Source organism: Pseudorca crassidens, chromosome 1, assembly GCF_039906515.1.
Source record: "Pseudorca crassidens isolate mPseCra1 chromosome 1, mPseCra1.hap1, whole genome shotgun sequence".
NCBI classification, from domain to species: domain Eukaryota; kingdom Metazoa; phylum Chordata; class Mammalia; order Artiodactyla; family Delphinidae; genus Pseudorca; species Pseudorca crassidens.
Window position 1 is genome coordinate 77,014,879 of NC_090296.1, and position 19,523 is coordinate 77,034,401.

Below are 19,523 nucleotides of genomic sequence, written 5' to 3' on the forward strand. Positions count from 1 at the left end.
TACCTAACTATTAATAAAAGATTTCCACATTGAAACAACACTGAGATACCATTTCACTGCCATCAGATGGGCAAAAATGAAAACAAAACAACCTTGACACTTAAACATGTTGCCGAGGCTGGAGTAGTGGGCTCTCATCTTTGCTGGTGGCAGTGAAATTTATGTTATTACTTTAGAGAATGGTTTGGCAACATCTAGTTTATTGGAAGATGCTTATACCTGCTCTTTGAGTATTCTATAAGAATTCTTGACATGTGTATTCAAGGAGGTATGTACAGAAAGTTCATTGCAGTAGTATTTTTAATTGTAAAAGCCTGGAACTAATATCCATTAGAAGAATGAATGAATAAATTGTGGTTTGTAGCATTTGGCTATTAAAATGAATTAATACAAGGTATGTATATTAGCTTTACATCTCAAAAACAATGAATTAAAATTATGGCCAACTGATATTTGTTCTGTGAGAAGATTTAGTAGTTTTAGAACATGCAAGACATTCACAGAAAGATAGACAAGATGAAAAGGCACAGAGCTATGTACCAGATGAAGGAACAAGATAAAACCCCAGGAAAACAACTAAATGAAGTGGAGATAGGCAACCTTCCAGAAAAAGAATTCAGAATAATAATAGTGAAGGTGATCCAGGACCTCGGAAACAGAATGGAGGCAAAGATCGAGAAGATGCAAGAAATGTGTAACAAAGATCTAGAAGAATTAAAGAACAAACAAACAGAGATGAACAACACAATGACTGAAATGAAAAATACACTAGAAGGAATCAATAGCAGAATAACTGAGGCAGAAGAACAGATAAGTGACCTGGAAGACAGAAAGGTGGAATTCACTGCTGCAGAACAGAATAAAGAAAAAAGAATGAAAAGAAATGAAGACAGCCTAAGAGACCTCTGGGACAACATTAAATGCAAAAACATTTGCATTATAGGGGTCCCAGAAGGAGAAGAGAGAGAGAAAGGACCCAAGAAAATATTTGAAGAGATTATAGTCAAAAATTTCCCTAACATGGGAAAGGAAATAGCCACCCAAGTCCAGGAAGCACAGAGAGTCCCATACAGGATAAACCCAAGGAGACACACAACGAGACACATAGTAATCAAACTGGCAAAAATTAAAGACAAAGAAAAATTATTGAAAGCAGCAAGGGAAAAATGACAAGTAACATACAAGAGAACTCCCATAAAGTTAACAGCTGATTTCTCAGCAGAAACTCTACAAGCCAGGAGGGAGTGGCATGATATACTTAAAGTGATGAAAGGGAAGAACCTACAACCAAGCTTACTCTACCCAGCAGGGATCTCATTCAGATTTGATGGAGAAATCAAAAGCTTTACAGACAAGCAAAAGCTAAGAGAATTCAGCACCACCAAACCAGCTCTTCAACAAATGCTAAAGGAATTTCTCTAAGTGGGAAACACAAGAGAAGAAAAGGACCTACAAAAACAAACCCAAAACAATTAAGAAAATGGTCATAGGAACACACATATCAATAATTACCTTAAAAAGGAATGGATTAAATGCTCCAACCAAAAGACACAGGCTTGCTGAATGAATACAAAAACAAGACCCATATATATGCTGTCTACAAGAGACCAACATCAGACCTAGGGACACATAAAGACTGAAACTGAGGGGATGGAAAAAGATATTCCATGCAAATGGAAATCAAAAGAAAGCAGGAGTAGCAATACTCATATCAGATAAAATAGACTTTAAAATAAAGAATGTTACAAGAGACAAGGAAGAACATTACATAATGATCAAGGGATCAATCCAAGAAAAAGATATAACAATTATAAATATATATGCACCCAACATAGGAGCACCTCAATATATAAGGCAACTGCTAATAGCTATAAAAGAGGAAATCGACAGTAACACAATAATAGTGGGGGACTTTAACACCTCACTTACACCAATGGACAGATCATCCAGACAAAATTAATAAGGGAACACAAACTTTAAATGACACAATAGACAAGATAGGTTTAATCGAAATTTATAGGACATTCCATCCAAAAACAGCAGATTACACTTTCTTCTCAAGTGCGCATGGAACATTCTCCATGATAGATCACATCTTGGGTCACAAATCAAGCCTTAGTGAATTTAAGAAAATTGAAATCATATCATGCATCTTTTCTGGCCACAACGCTATGAGATTAGAAATCAATTACAAGGAAAAATACGTAAAAAACATGAACACATGGAGACTAAGCAATATGTTACTAAATAACCAAGAGATCACTGAAGAAATCAAAGAGGAAATCAAAATATACCTAGAGACAAATGACAACAAAAACATGACAATCAAAAACCTATGGGATGTGGCAAAAGCAGTTCTAAGAGGGAAGTTTATAGCTATACAAGCCTACCTCAAGAAACAAGAAAAATCTCAAACAAACAATCTAACCTTACACCTAAAGGAACTAGAGAAAGAAGAACAAACAAAACCCAAAGTTAGCAGAAGGAAAGAAATCATAAAGATCAGACCAGAAATAAAAACAAAGAAAACAATAGCAAGGATCAATAAAACTGAAAGCTTGTTCTTTGAGAAGATAAACAAAATTGATAAACCATTAGCTAGACTCATCAAGAAAAAGAGGGAGAGGACTCAAATCAATAAAATTAGAAATGAAAAAGGTGAAGTTACAATGGACACTGCAGAAATACAAAGTATCCTAAGAGACCACTACAAGCAACCCTATGCCAATAAAATGGACAACTTGGAAGAAATGGACAAATTCTTAGAAACGTATAACCTTCCAAGACTGAACCAGGAAGAAACAGAAAATATGAACAGACGAATCACAAGTAATGAAATTGAAACTGTGATTTAAAATCTTCCAACAAACAAAAGTCCAGGACAAGATGGCTTCACAGGTGAATTCTATCAAACACTTAGAGAAGAGCTAACACCCATCCTTCTCAAACTCTTCCAAAATGCTGCAGAGGAAGGAACACTCCCAAACTCATTCTATGAGACCACCATCACCCTGATACCAAAACCAGACAAAGATACTACAAAAAAGAAAATTACAGACCAATATCACTGATGAATATAGATGCAAAAATTCTCAACAAAATATTAGCAAATAGAATCCAACAGCACATTAAAAGGATCATACACCATGATCAAGTGGGATTTATCCCAGGGATTCAAGGATTCTTCAATATATGCAAATCAATCAATGTGATACACCATATTAACAATTTGAAGAATAAAAATGATATGGTCATCTCAATAGATGCAGAAAAAGCTTTTGACAAAATTCAACACCCATTTATGGTAAAAACTCTCCAGAAAGTGGGCATAGAGGGAACTTACCTCAACATAATAAAGGCCATGTACAGCAAACCCACAGCAAACATCATTCTCAATGGTGAAAACCTGAAAGCATTTCCTCTAAGATCAGGAACAAGACAAGGATGTCCACTCTTGCCACTATTACTCAACATAGTTTTGGAAGTCCTAGCCACGGCAATCAGAGAAGAAAAAGAAATAAAAGGAATACAAATTGGGAAAGAAGAAGTAAAACTGTCACTGTTTGCAGATGACATGATACTATACATACAGAATCCTAAAGATGCCACCAGAAAACTACTAGAGCTAGTCAACGAATTTGGTAAAGTTGCAGGTTACAAAATTAATGCACAGAAATCTCTTGCATTCCTATACACTAATGATGAAAAATATGAAAGAGAAATTAAGGAAGCACTCCCATTTACCATTGCAACAAAAAGAATAAAATACCTAGGAATAAACCTACCTAGGGAGACAAAAGACCTGTATGCAGAAAACTATAAGACACAGATGAAAGAAATTAAGGATGATACCAACAGATGGAGAGATATACCATGTTCTTGGATTGGAAGAATCAATGTTGTGAAAATGACTATAGTACTCAAAGCAATTTACAGATTCAATGCAATCCCTATCAAATTACCAATGGCATTTTTTATGGACCTAGAACAAAAAATCTTAAAATTTATATGGAGACACAAAAGACCCTGAATAGCCAAAGCAGGGAAAAAAACAGAGCTGGAGGAATCAGACTCCCTGACTTCAGAATATACTGCAAAGCTACAGTAATCAAGAGAATATGGTACTGGCACAAAAACAGAAATATAGATCAATGGAACAAGACAGAAAGCCCAGAGATAAACCCATGCACCTATGGTCAACTAATATGAAAAGGAGGCAAGGATATATAATGGAGAAAAGACAGTCTCTTCACTAAGTGGTGCTGGGAAAACTGGATAGCTACATGTAAAAGAATGAAATTAGAACATTCCCTAACACCATACACAAAAATAAACTCAAAATGGATTAGAGACCTAAATGTAAGACCAGGCACTGTAAAACTCTTAGAGGAAAGCCTAGGAAGAACACTCTTAAATAAAGAGTGACATAAATCACAGCAAGATCCTTTTTGATCCACCTCCTAGAGTAATGGAAATACAAACAAAAATAAACAAATGGGACATAATGAAACTTCAAAGCTTTTGCACAGCAAAGGAAACTATAAACAAGACGAAAAGACAACCCTCAAAATGGGAGAAAATATTTGCAAACGAATCAACAAAGGATTAATCTCCAAAATATATAAACAGCTCATGCAGCTCAATATTAAAAAAAACAAACAACCCAGTGCAAAAATGGGCAGAAGAACTAAATAGACATTTCTCCAAAGAAGACATACAGATGGCCAAGAAACACATGAAAAGCTGCTCCACATCACTAATTATCAGAGAAATGCAAATCAAAACTACAATGAGGTATCACCTCACACTGGTTAGAATGGGCATCATCAGAAAATCTACAAACAACAAATGCTGGAGAGGGTGTGGAGGAAAGCGAACCCTCCTGCACTGTTGGTGGGAATGTAAATTGATACAGCCACTATGGAGAACAGTATGGAGGTTCCTTAAAAAACTAAAAATAGAATTACCATATGACCCAGCAATCCCACTACTGGGCATATACCCAGGGAAAACCATAATTCAAAAAGACACATGCACCCCAATGTTCATTGCAGCACTATTTACAATAGCCAGGTCATGGAAGCAACCTAAATGCCCTTTGACAGATGAATGGACAAAGAAGATGTGGTACATATATACAATGGAATATTACTCAGCCATAAAAAGGAACGAAATTGGGTCACTTGTTGAGACGTGGATGGATCTAGAGACTGTCATACAGAGTGAAGTAAGTCAGAAAGAGAAAAACAAATATCGTATATTAACGCATATTTGTGGAACCTAGAAAAGTGGTACAGATGAACCAGTTTGCCGGGCAGAAATAGAGACACAGATGCAGAGAACAAATGTATGGACACCAAGGGAGGGAAGTGGGGAGTGGGGGTGGTGGTGTGATGAACTGGGCGGTTGGGATTGACATGTATACACTGATGTGTATAAAATGGATGACTAATAAGAACCTGCTGCATAAAAAAATAAATAAAATAAAATTCAAATAAAAAGTAAAGAGGTGAAGAGGGAAGTGCCCATCATATAGAGGGTGGGTCAGTCCCGAAAATACAGGAAAAGGAGTGTCACAAGCAAATGGCACCTGTGCCTAGTCTGGCACTCTTCAAGTGGGGGCACCTTGTCTGTTCGATTTTAAGTATCTTCAATCCACTGGCCATGTTATTCCTATGATTAGTGTTATGGCATCAGGGTATCATCAGTGCCTTTTGTCACTGAACAGTTTAATAATTCCCTACATGCCTCCCACAACATTTCACAATTCTGTGCTTCTTATTAAAATGTGATAGGGAGACAATAGACTGGTCAGCTTGAAATAAATAGTCTACACGGCAGTTACGGTGTTCACTGGAGATTCTGAGATGTAAGTTTACCCATGTGAGAAAGAGCCACTCTCCTTGGGGCTCTGAATACACAAGCTGACAAAAAGAAAAAAAGAATATGCACAACCAAGTTTGATGTGCATACATATATTAAAAGTATAAAAGCATGCATGAGAATGATAAACACCAAAATCTGGCTAGTTTACCTCTGAAGAGGTAAGAGGAAAGTGGATTGAGGTGTACACAGGGGAAGCTTCAACTGTATCTGTAATTTGTTACCTCATTAAAAATATCAAATGTGAGAAAGTTTTGGGTTTACTAAAGCTGAGTGGTGGTCATTCTCCATACATTTTTGATAAGCTTGATATTTAATAATAAAAACCAATATTTTAAAGAGCTCTTTTTGGTCGATGGGTCTCTGTATCCCAGCCTTGATTGATTTCAGTGGTCTCATCCCCAGGAGCACCTTAGAAATGAGCCATTGAAGGTTTTGTCTGTCATGAGAGAACAGGACACGTGTTTTGCTGAAAGCCTGCTTTCAGTTTTAAGGTTTGTTGGATTCGTTGGCAAAATAACCACTTGTTTCACATAAATAAACAGCTTTAATCAATTCTTTAATGAAAGGTGATTAAACTTAATTTTAATATACAGTCATTAGAAGGAAAGGAATAAGAATATTAGAGAAACATAACAGGATATACATCACCGAATTGTGCCGACACCTACTTCCAGATCCAAACAGCAGCTGGAAAGTCCCAAGTGACAGCAATCTGGAGCCCCAATTGGGAAGGATCCCGGATGGTGCATCCACCCCACAGGTGAGACTTCAGATTGGAGTTCTGGGGGCTTCCGTTTATAATTCCTGGCCTCAAACTGATATCATCAGTTTGTGTGCAAAAATGCAGTTCTGGATTCAACAATGCTGTTGGTTTCACCATGTGAGTCACAAGATGTTCCAGAGTGTGGGGGACTGGCCAGGTCCCCAGGACTCCAGAAATTCCAAGACCCACTCCCTTTGTTATTGTAAGCACCGCTTGACTTGCTAACAGCAATTGTTAGGTGTGCAAGCAGGCACGCAGTCCAGGCAGGGTCACAGGTCGAGCAGAGGCCTGCTTCTGCCTCAAGCCTGAACAAGACTACTTTACTAGTTTTGCCAACAACATGCCACCAAGAAACAGGCCAATTCCTGGTGTTCCAGTCTACTGGGATATTAAGACTTTGTAGCCACCCCCCTTTTCTCCTATCTGGCGAAACAGGTTCTCTCCCCCCGTCCCAAAATGTGTGTGGGGGGTGTGTGTGTGTGTGTTTTAATTCATACAGGCTTTTAGCTAAATGGGTTGGAAATTGGAAACTGAGTTAGAGAGAAAATGGTGTGGGTAACACTGAGGTTTGGGGAATCAGTATCACTGGGGAATCGATGAAGAAGCAGGAAGGTCATACTGCAGCACAAAGGTAACTTGGCTAGAATCATAAAGTTAGGTACTGGTAGAATTTGAATGCTTTGTGTTTATAACTTGAAATGAGATTATACCCTTTTATTGTACTTTAAGTAGTATTTCTACATTTGGCATAGTTAAAACCAGAAAATGCACAAAAGGCTCAGATAACCAGAACATGTTAAGGATTACATGGTTTACACATGAACCCCTAATTTTCTTCAAACCTATTTTGTACCACTAGAATTGAGTTTCTATTCTAAACTGTCAGATGTTTTAGGAAAAGTATACAAAGGCCAAGATGACCCTGATTACTATGAACTAGTTGCAAATAGACAAAAAACGAGCAGAAAGTTGTTTAATCAGGATAGGTTTCTGTTTGAAGGAGAAAGGTTTAGTATACAGATTCACAACCCATAAAGGGGTTTGCAGGGCTTATTGTCCATTGTGTTCCTGATTTATTGGGTTGTTTGTTACTAATTCATACTGTTTTCACATTATCTGGAAAGGTGGCAACAAAAGACAGTATTAAGGCGTGTATCCTGAGCACCCCTCAAGCTCTTGGCTTAATTTCTAATATGAATTCTAATAGACTCATAGATTGAGCAGAAAGTCATACAGTATGCACAGAACAGAAACAGTGACAGGTAACAGCATTAGGATAAAGCCAGTGCCGATATTTAAACAATTACAAGCAGGTCCAGGAAAGCACACAGGCAGATGACCTCAAAACAGCTGTGACACACGATCCTATTGCTTCGTTCCTAGAGCTGCAATGAATGTTCATAATGCAGACTCTGAATCAAGAAAAGTTCTTTAATATTATACAGAGGATGTGGAAAAGCTGGAAAGATGTCTATTTCAAGATGGATTTAAAAAATGGCAGAATCTACCTCAACACAGAGGTGTTAGGTGTCAAATTATAGGTATCGCACAATTTTGGGGACTTTTCCCTTAAATACTTAGAAAGCCTTTGTTGCCCAGTCGGTACTCCCCAAATTTTCCCAGGACAAACACCTGCGGGTACTCAGAGGCTGTTAGCTTCTCAACTGTACGCACTCTGCTCTGACCTCAAATGTTAGGCCCATGACAGCTAGGATGTCACTCTTGTGCCAGTCGAGGGCTGAAAAGAGCACACGATGACAGTATCTGCGGGGCTCCCAAGTGGGAAACCTGGGCCAGGCCCAGTCAGATTCGCTCTCTGAGGGGCACGTACCGGGGGCGGGCGGCGGAGCGGGGTGGGGGTGGGGGGAGGGAACCGCCCACAGCGCTGGTGCCACAGCCCGGCGGGTCCCAGGATCCTGAGCGGCGGGAAGCCGGGCGGGAAGTCCCCTGCAGGCGCCCGGGCGACTCCGCGCATGCGCCCTCAGACGTAGTGGCGACGACCGTGGCGAATCGTCGCTCGTCGTGGAGTTGAGGAGGCAACGGCGTTTTCCCGCGCTTTTCCTGGGCGCCTCCGGTTAGATATTTTATTGGTATTAGTGTCGTTAGTATTTTCTCTTTCGAGCGCGGAAAGCGGGCCGCGAATTTGAAGTTTCCGTGAGTCTAACCCTCAAAACTTGGTCCTCGCTAACTTGGACAGCTCACTAAATTGGCTCTTTCTCCCACCTTGTGGAAAATTTGGAATTAGCTGCGCTTCTCGCTCTGCCTGAGAAGGGGCTCAGGTTCCAAACTGTTTCCATCTCTTCTGCTACCCCTCGCCATATTGCCCTGCCGGAGGGAAAATAGGCCTCATAACTCCGGCTGCCTGGTGCCTATACCTGTGGAGACACCCTCAGCTGGGGCATTTGGGGTAAAGGTGTCAGAGCATTCTTGTCCACCCCTATGACCAAGGCAACATTCTTGACGGAATTTATCAGTTCATAAATGTGACCATTTCCCTTGGTGTATAATTGGTGTGTTACTATTATTTTATACAATATATGACTAATTTTGGTATATTCAGAATACTGCTGCCTAGTTTGGATTAGTAAAACTCCAGTAACAGTGAACACTATATTGAAAAATAACTCGTGTATTTATATGTTTTTACAAATGTTTGAAATAGAAGCGCAGCATTGAATAGTATTTATATTAATAGGTGAGTTGTTTAATTGGTGATAAAATCTGCTTTTATATAGATTTTCAGGCTTCATAATGTCAACTACTTGGATGAATTAGGTTAGTTTCCATTTAATACTATCAGATTACTACTCTTTTTTAGTCAAGGCAGCACAGGTAAAGAATCTGAGGAATCAGCATATATGAAAACCTAAAAACGTAACTTAAAATACTTTGCATTAAAGAATGCCTGAAATCAGTGCCTGGACTTTTATATCTTCCAAGTGTGAGAAGGGATACTAAAATATTCTAGCGAACTATGAATGGGTAATAAATTTGGATTTTTGTTTAGGTATTGAGGAATGGCAAAAAGCACTAATTTAATTTTTATTTGTTTGTACTTTGTAAATGTTCCTAAACCGTTTTTTTCCATGAACATATATTTTTGACTTGTAAGTAAGATGTGGAACCACCTGTGTCTTTAACTTTTTCCTTAAAAAGTTTTTTCATGGCCTTGGTAGTGGTTTGCACAAAGAAGGAACCCAGTATTTTTGGGTGACTGAAATCAATATTATATATTTATTATAATAAATACAAAAGCCTAATAAAAGGTACATTATTTTGTCTTAATAGAATAAAAACGTTTTACTTATCTATTTATTTAATTTTACTGCAATTTGACTTTTTCATTTACCCCTTTTTTGGATTCTTTTCAGCATCTGGAAGCCTTATTATCTATTATGTCTTTGTGTGAAGACATGCTGCTTTGTAACTATCGCAAGTGTCGCATCAAACTCTCTGGTTATGCATGGGTCACTGCTTGCTCTCATATATTCTGTGATCAGCATGGCAGCGGTGAGTTTAGTCGTTCACCAGCTATCTGCCCTGCCTGCAACAGTACTCTTTCTGGAAAGCTAGATATTGTCCGCACAGAACTCAGTCCATCAGAGGAATATAAAGCCATGGTATTGGCGGGACTTCGACCAGAGATTGTGTTGGACATTAGCTCCCGAGCACTGGCCTTCTGGACCTATCAGGTTAGTGCTTAGGCTAGTTTCTCTGGAGGATATGATTTGAGGCACATGTGAAAGCTTCTAATGTTTTTCCTTCACTGTGTTTGTATTTATTTTTTAATGAATGTATGGAAAACTTTATTTTTAATAAATTTTCTTTTTTTCTAAAGTAATATGTTTATTGTTGAAAATCCAAAAGGAAGAAAATAAAAACCATCCATAATTCCATCACTCAGAGATAACCAGTGTTGATATATTTTTGTTTGTGTATTGCTAGACTTTTCTTTTTTTGTGTGTTCTCTCTCTCTCTCTTTTTAAAATATTTATTTATTTACTTATTTGGCTACTCTGGGTCTTAGTTGCGGCACTCGGGATCTTCATTCCCGCATTCAGGATCTTCACTGCAGCATGCGGGATCTTTAGTTGTGGCATGCGGGCTCTTTAAGTTGTGGCATGTGGGATCTAATTCCCTGGGCCTGGTCCCCCTGCATTGGGAGTGTGGAGTCTTAACCGCTGGACCACCAGAGAAGTCCCTACTAGACTTTTTCTGCGTATAAATATATATATATATGTATATATATAGTCTATATATTTTGTATATAGGCAAAATAATATATTTTGTCTGTACAAAAATAGGGTAATACCACAGACACTGTTTCAGTGGCCAGGTAAATTGATAATATATTATGCCTGTTATGAGTATTTTATTAAATATTTAAAAATTAGCCATTCTATAATCATAATTTTAATGGTCATGATATATCATAATTTATTTCCATTATTAAAAAATGCTGTGATGGGCAGTTATCATTAAATTCATATCCTTAATATTTTGCTAAGTTTAAGTTCCTGAAAGTGGATTTAAACATGTCAAAGTTTTAAAAATTGTAGTATTTTTAAGTTGCCCTCCAGTTAGATCATGTCAATTTGTGTTCCCTTAAGAAGTGTAGGAGGGTGCTTGTTCTCCATACTTTCTACTCACCAATTAGATATGGGTAAAATAGAATCTTATTGCTCTCTGAATATTCATTTCTTGGATGACTTTTAGATGAACACATTTTCTTATATTTTTAATGTATTTTTCTTTTATTAATTGCCTGTTTCAGTTTGTTTTTTTAGTTGCTGTAGTTTTTTCCCTACTGATTTGAAAGAATTCTTTCTGTACATATACTTAACTCAGATGTTGCTAGAAAATTTTTTTCCACTTATCTTTTATTAGTCTTCATTGATTTTTTTGACATACAGAAGTTTAAAATTTTTGAGTATTTGATGTAATTATAATTTTAATGATAGGATTGTATCATAATTTGTTTGTAAGTTATTTTTAAAAATGCTGTGATGAGCATTTTTATCTTCAAATTCACATACTTATTTCTTTCCCTTTTTGATTTCTGCCTTTGGCTCCTTCTTAGAAAGGCCTTCCTGTGGAGAACTTTTATCATGTCCTTGAGTATATTGTTATATCTTGTATATGCATTTATAATAATGCTTCTTAAAGGTTCTATTTGTCATCTGTCAAGTAAATATTATCATTATATTTTTCTAGGTAAGGTGTTCTTCTTACATGATCCTGTATCTTCTTATGCTTACCTTTGTTGTATTATTTATCCTGTATTGTAATTATTTATATATTTGTTCATCTTCTCTAGTTAGGAGAGCTCTTTAGGTCAAGTTTTGATTCCTGTATTTCTCTGGGTCCTCAGTGACCATCATTACTGGTCTTAAGTCTCAGTAAATACTTATTGACTGAATGAATAGACATTCTGTCTTAAAGTAGATTCCAATTTGGGGGGGTAGTATTGATTGAACATGAACATGTGGTATTGTTCTCATCTTTTCAGATGTGGTGGAAACCAGTGAATGAACTAGTAGCCAGAAATGATTTTTCTCTACTTCATTTATTCACTTTTTTTCCTATTAGTCATTCTCTCTCTCTCTCTCTCTCTCTCTCTCTCTCTCTCTCTCTCTCTCTCTATATATATATATATATATATATATATATATTCAACATACAGTTTTTTGAATACCAGGAATGCCAGGAAACACTTATATCTCATGCACCATCTTAGGTGCTGGGTATACAGTAATGAACAATATATAAGGAGCTTCAAGGAGGCTACAGTTTAGTGGTGATAAAGATAAAGAAAAAACCCAAACATTTACAATACGTTTTTCATGCCGATAATGATAAGGGAAGTAGAAAGTGCTATGGGACCACATTATAGGGACAGGTAACCCAGACTTGGTAGAGTTACATCAAACTATATAGAATGGGCAAATTAAAAAATGGTTAAAAAAAAGAGTGGTCATATTTCACTTTCTGTCAATATTTAAAGGACAGTGAATCCAAAGATAAGCCAAAATTGGTTTCTGTGTGTAGTAGTTGTCTATTGATGTATAACAAGTCTAGTGGCTTAAACAGCAAATTTAGTGGCCTAAAAACAACACACGTTTATTATCTCAGTTTCTGTGGATCAAGAGTCTACACTTGGGGGCTTCCCTGGTGGCGCAGTGGTTGAGAGTCCGCCTGCCGATGCAGGGGACACGGGTTCGTGCCCCGGTCCGGGAAGATCCCACGTGCCGCGGAGCAGCTAGGCCCGTAAGCCATGGCCGCTGAGCCTGTGTGTCCGGAGACTGTGCTCTGCACCGGGAGAGGCCAAACAGTGAGGCCCACGTACCGCAAAAAAAAAAAAAAAAAAAAAAATGTAAAAATAAAAAAAAGAGTCTATGCATGGATTCTGCTCAGGGTCTCACAAGGCTGCAGTCGAGGTGTTGACAAGGGCTGCAGTTTCATCTGAATCTTGACTGGAGAAGGATCTGCTTTGAAGCTCATGTGTTGTTGGCAGCATTCACTTTCTAATGAACTATCAGACTGAGGGCCTGTTTTTATTCTCTTTAATGGACTTTATTTATAAAGCAGTTTTAGGTTCACAGCAAATTTGAGAGGAATGTGCAGAGTTTTCCTATATGCCCTGTCCCCATACATGCACAGCCTCCCTGTTATCAACATCCCCCACCAGAGTGGTACATTTGTTACAAATGATGAACTTACATTGACACATCACTATCACCCACCAAAGTCCATTGTTTATATTAGGATTCTCTCTTTGGGTTGTACATTCCATGAGTTTGGACAAATATATAATGATGTGTATGCAGTATGACAGTGTCATACAGAGTAGTTTCACGGCCCTAAAAATCCTCTGTGCACCACCTATTCATCTCTTCTTAATACCAACTCCTGGCAACCACTGATAATTTTACTGTCTCCACAGTTTTGCCTTTTCCAGACTGTCATATAATTGGAATAATACAGTTTGTAACCTTTTCATATTGGCTTCTTTCACTTACTAATATGAGTTTGTTTCTTCCATGTTTTTTCATGGCTTGATAGTGTTCATTTCTTTTTAGTGTTGAATTTTATTCCATTGTTAGATTTATCCATTCACCTGCTAAAGGACATCTTGATTGCTTCCATCTTTTGGTAATTATGAATAAAACTGCTACACATATCTGTATGCAGAACATATATTTTCAGCTCCTTTGGGTAAATACTAAAGAGCACAATTGCTGGATTGTATGGCAAGAGTATGTTTACTTTTGTAAGAAACTGCCGAACTATCTTCCTAAGTGGTGATAACATTTTGCATTCCTACTAGCAATGAAAGAGTTCCTTTTGCTGTACATCTTGACAGCATTTGGGGTTGTTAGTGTTCTGAATTTGTGTCATTCTAATAGGTATGTAGTCGTATCTCATTGTTTTAATTTACATTTCCCTGATTACATATGATGTGGAGCATCTTTTCATACACTTTTTTGTCATCGGTATATATTCTTCGGTGAAGTGTCTATTAAGGTCTTTGGCCCATTTTATAAAATTGGGTTGTTTTCTTATTGTTGAGTTTTAAGAGTTCTTAATCAGATGTGTCTTTTGAAAATATTTTGGACATATCTTACCAGATGTGTCTTTTGAAAATATTTTCTCTTAATCTGTGGCTTGTCTTCTTATTCTCTTGACATTGTCTTTTGCAGAACAGAAATTTTTAATTTTAATGAAGTCTAGCTTGTCAGTTATTTCTTTTATAGATTGTGCCTTTGGTATTTTATCTAAAAAGTCACCACCAAACCCAAGGTCATTTAGATTTTCTCCTATGTTAACTTATAGGAATTTTATAGTTTTGGTGTTTTACATTTAGATATGTAATCAGTTTCGAGTTAATTTTTGTGAAGGTTGCAAAGTCTATACTTAAAGTCACTGTGACCTCAATATTTTGCTGGCTATTGCCCAGAGGCTGCTCTTAGTTACTTGCCTGTTGGCCTTTCCAATTTGGCCTCTTGCTTCCACAAATCCAGCAAGAGAGAGAGTGTGCTAGTAAGACAAACCTTATATTCTTATGTAATGTACTGATGAAGCCATATCCTGTCATTTTTCCTGTATTCTAATCACAGGTCCTGTCCACACTCAGGGGGAGGATATAAGTACTAGGAGGCAGGGATAATTGGGGGCGGGCTATCTTATATAATCTGTTATCCACACTATGGATTACTTGAAATATAGTATTATATATTAGAAACCTTTGGGCTACATGTCACTTGTTAAGGTTAAACAAATACCTTTCGGTAGTCTGTAGTGGTTTGAGAATATTCCTCCAGATTTTTTTTCTATGCATTTAGTGACATGGCATATTATTTTCTATAATAACCATCCTATTGTACATCCTAATTGCTTCTTAACCTGGTTCTAAACTTTAAAGTAATAACATCTCAGTATGTGTGTCTTTCTTTTCTTTCTGTGTTTGTATCAATATAAAGTTAAAATATACAACTTTGCATTTATTACCTTAAATCTTTCTTTTCTGTCTTGGGACAGGTACACCAGGAGCGTCTCTATCAAGAATACAATTTCAGCAAGGCTGAGGGCCATCTGAAACAGTTGGAGAAGATATATACTCAGCAAATACAGAGCAAGGATATAGAACTGACCTCTATGAAAGGGGAGGTCACCTCCATGAAGAAAGTGCTAGAAGAATACAAGAAAAAGTTCACTGACATCTCTGAGAAACTTATGGAGAGAAATCGCCAGTATCAAAAGCTCCAAGGCCTCTATGATAGCCTTAGACTACGAAATATCACTATTGCTAACCAAGATGGTACCCTTGAACCATCTATGATTGCACAGTCTGGTGTTTTTGGCTTCCCATTAGGTAAGAAATGACATGTAATATCCAATATCTGTTCTTTAAATCAGTGATTTTTCACACTGTGCCTTGCATAATTCCAAGCAGTTAGTGGAGACTCCAGAGACCTAGAGTAGTAGTAGGCTCTAAGTTCTTCATCTGCATGTCAACCTGCCCGTCATTACTTTTATCTATTTTATTTGCTTACATTTAAGGTATATCTTCAATTTATTTGAACAGAGTAAATAATTCTAAAATTAAAGTTGCAAATTGCCACTTCAAATGAAAAGCTATTTAGTTGCAGTAATAATAATAATATTAGCTGACATTTAATGATTCCTTACTAAGTGCTAGAGACTATTATAACTTTACATGTATTTGTGTTATTTTCAAAACTTTATGAGGTAGGTGTTATTATCATCATTCTATTTTAGAGATGAGAAAACTGAGGAACATAAAGTTTAAGTAAATTGGTCAAGGTCACAGAGCTATCTTCAGAGCCCACACTCTTAAGTATTTGCTATCCTCTGAGAAGGCCAAGTTTTAGTTTCTTTCCCGTGACAATACTGACTGTACAGTTCTTAAGTTACTGTCGGTTGTTTGGTTTGTTTGTTCTTCTGTTTATTCATTCATACATTCATCAAATATTTACCAAACATGATTCATGTGCCAGGCTACTAGGCATAATCTTAGGCAATGAGGATATAAGGATTATCCAGATAGGATTCCTGCCCCATGGAAATGTACAGTCTAGCTTTTCTGCTTATTAGATGCCTTGTCAGATGCAATGAATCTCATATCTCTTCCTGAGTTCTCCCCTTTATACTACTCTTGATATAACAGAATCCAATAGTTTTTACTATGCTATTAATGAATTTTGGCACACAAAAAAATAAAAATCTTGAGCTGGATTTTTATAAAACCTCATTTTTTGAATTTTATTGTGGGGGAGGAGACGATGTCCCAGAAAAGGCATGAAGTAATGAGATGAAAAATATCAGATATGAGAATCGAAACAAAAATAAGTTTCTTCTTAATTTTCAGTTAATCATATAATTTAGTCAATCAAAGTATTATTGTTTGTGGGCATTATAGGTGTTCTTAGTTTTTCCTTGTCACGATCCACATTTATTTCAATTTCTTTCATTTTCACCAGTTCTTACCTGTTCCTCTTTTTGTGCACACTTACCTTTTTAATACTTTTACCTCTTGCTACCATTGTTGGCTTGAAGCAGATATAGTCAGCATTCTCCTTTAGTTATGTAACTAAAGCCAAGGATGCGTTCAGTGGAAGTTGTTAAATGCTTATTTTATTAGATCTATTGTACAATTTTTCTTAAGGCTATTCTAATTGATCTCGGGTCATAAATATGTGCCAGGTTTTCATGGTTGTCATATGTTTTCCAGAGTGTTTATGGAAATCCTAAAAAAAGATTTGTTCTTAAAAGTTTACACACACACACGAATACATATGTTATTCCTTTGATATAGATTAATAGATAATGAATGAAATTGTGGTACTATAAATTCTAGCTCTACTAAAGTATTTCATTGCGTTAAATTACTTTTGGTGATGAGATAATGGCTATCATTGGAAACTGCACACGGAAGAAGGTATGGTGTATATACTGTGGTCAGGGGAGGGGACCGTCATAGTCCTTTTCTTTATCCAAGCTTTATGTTTTATCCATCTCATAGGAGTTGAGTTCTGTTACAATATTTATTGAATGACTTTGTCTTTTTGTTCCAAAAGATCTGTAAGGAAATAGATGCTTAAGTTCTTCCCTTATTTTTCTCCTAGGGAACAACTCCAGGTTTCCTTTGGACAGTACACCAGTTCGAAATCGGGGTGGTGGAGATGGAGATTTTCAGTTCAGACCATTTTTTGTGGGTTCTCCCACAGCACCTGAACCCACCAACAGCTTTTTTAGTTTTGCCTCCCCAAGTAATGAATTAGAGCAGCAGCAAGTCTCTAGCAGGGCCTTTAAAGTAAAAAGAATTTAGTTCACCTTACAGAATGTTTCTCTGTTTACTTTCAGTGATTTCATTTAGTAAATAATCTTTGTTTTAGATAGGAGTCACCACCCTCTCTGTGTTTGTATTGAGTCTTCGAAGTTGTCTTCACATTTTCAACTTATAAGAGATTCAGTGGCAGTGGTGGGTGGCTTCAGAATCAGGTTTCCTTTTCTGTTTCTATTCTTTAAGGTGTAAGCGTTTTATTAAACTCAATTTTAGGGTGAACTGTTGAGTTTTCACTGGTAGTGAAAAGCTTACAGTATTATTGGGTGTTTTGTAGATCACCATTTGTTTCTGTCTGGGGTATTTCTGAATAGGCCATGTTTTTAAACATACTATATAAGCACCTATGTTATATGGCTACATGTCACTTTGGGTTCTGGTATTTATACATACATGTATATGTATGTTCCTTTACATTGTTTTTTTGCTGCATTTGGCGGTATGTTTATGTGAAGATTTTGGTTTCAGGAAATAGTGAGTGAGCCTGTAGCTTGTTACTTGGGTGTGTACATTTATTTGTATATATTTAATGTATTTACCCTTGTATTAACTTGTTTGGAGGTGTGCTCATGTCAGTGAATGAAGGTACAATTTGATGCATGTATGTTTAGTTCCTATTTCTATTTAAAAATAATTCACATTGATAAAGTTATTTTGTAAAGTTGACTTTTTGGCATTTATTTTAGAATAAAATTACTTTCTTTACCCTTTTGCTAGCTGTTGCCCTGGGTCTACTTATTTAGAAATGCACTTCTACTGCAGAAAACTTACCAATGTGTTGTTGATCTCAAGAGATTATGCTAATTAAAATACTTTTAATGATTTATTCCTTGTTTTTCTTTATTAAATAGTGATCATTTCTGACTACTATCATAGGAAACTTATTTAAAATGTAGAGCCAAGAAAGAAATTTGAAGGACACTTTCAGTAACTTTACATCCTATTAGAGGCAAGACTTGAAAGTATACTGGTTGGGAGGAAGAAGATCAAGGTTCCAGTTTTTTTTTTTTCCATTTGTTAGTTGTGCAAGTTTGAGTTTAAATTTCCTGGGCCTTTGTTTCTACATCTGTAAAGTGAGGGATTGAATTAAATTATCCTTACAGCCTTTTCTACCTCTTAGATTTTATGATTTATTGTTACTGGTTTGGGAGGAACTACAATGGAATTACCCTAAATTCCAAATTCCATTGTTTTTTAGGTAATAAAAGTCATACTGAAATCATTTGAGGATATTTTATATTTAGTTATTGCAGAAAGGCAAGTGAATGCCCTTGCTTTACATAATTTAATAGCAAGCAAGTAATGTTTTCTTCTTTAGGGGTACAGAATATAAAATCTCTTCAAAACTATTTTTTACTGAACCCCAAAGTTAAAATGGTGTCTGAGAAAGAGGATGAAAACTTGACTTAAAAGCTTAAAAACATTTTTCCCTATTTCATTGCTAATTACACAGATTTTATAGATTGCAAAGTTTTTTCTGCCCTATGAAGTTTTAAATTTTGTTAAAAAATGATTTGAAGAAATAATTTTTGTACATTCATGAGTTCTGCCCTGAATCTTTGCTTCTTCCTTTGTTAGGTTCACAGAATCAGTTTGAAGTGTAAGTAAGCTATAATTAAAACTAAAAGGTAAAGAAAAACTCTGGTGGACAATTACATGGTACTTAAAAAAAAAGTTATTTAAGTGTTTAATACATTCATATGGTACGAATTCAAAAGGTACAAAAAAAATTCAGAGTGAAAATTCTACCTTTCACCCCTATTCCCCAACCACTCACTTCCCCTTTCTGGAAGCAATTACTGTTCCCAGTGTCTTGTGTCTCTTTCAGAGATAGTCTATGTGGAAGCAAATACTTTTTTATGTAAAAATTATGTTTGGGAACTTCCCTGGTAGCACAGAGGTTAAGAATCCACCTGTGTCCACCTGGGGACACAGGTTCGAGCCCTGGTCCGAGAAGATCCCACGTGCTGCGTAGCAACTAAGCCCCTGTGCCACAGCTACCGAGCCTGC

General features: G+C 36.7%; 1 protein-coding gene across 4 annotated transcripts in view; it reads left to right on the top strand.

Moving 5' to 3' along the window:
- Positions 1–18,326, top strand: part of CCNB1IP1 (cyclin B1 interacting protein 1) — a 32,620-nt gene extending 14,294 nt beyond the window's left edge. For 2 of the 4 annotated variants that reach the window (XM_067741913.1, XM_067741905.1), the window contains exons 7-9: positions 10,021–10,341; positions 15,188–15,521; positions 17,296–18,326. In XM_067741913.1, the coding sequence (XP_067598014.1) occupies positions 10,045–10,341; positions 15,188–15,521; positions 17,296–17,498 (834 nt within the window). In that variant the 5' untranslated portion in view covers positions 10,021–10,044 and the 3' untranslated portion in view covers positions 17,499–18,326. Of the gene's footprint in view, positions 1–8,620; positions 8,724–10,020; positions 10,342–15,187; positions 15,522–17,295 lie in introns of those variants that run through there. The other 2 variants (XM_067741923.1, XR_010944450.1) reach the window with 2 other exon arrangements.
- Positions 18,327–19,523: the final 1,197 nt, after the last annotated feature.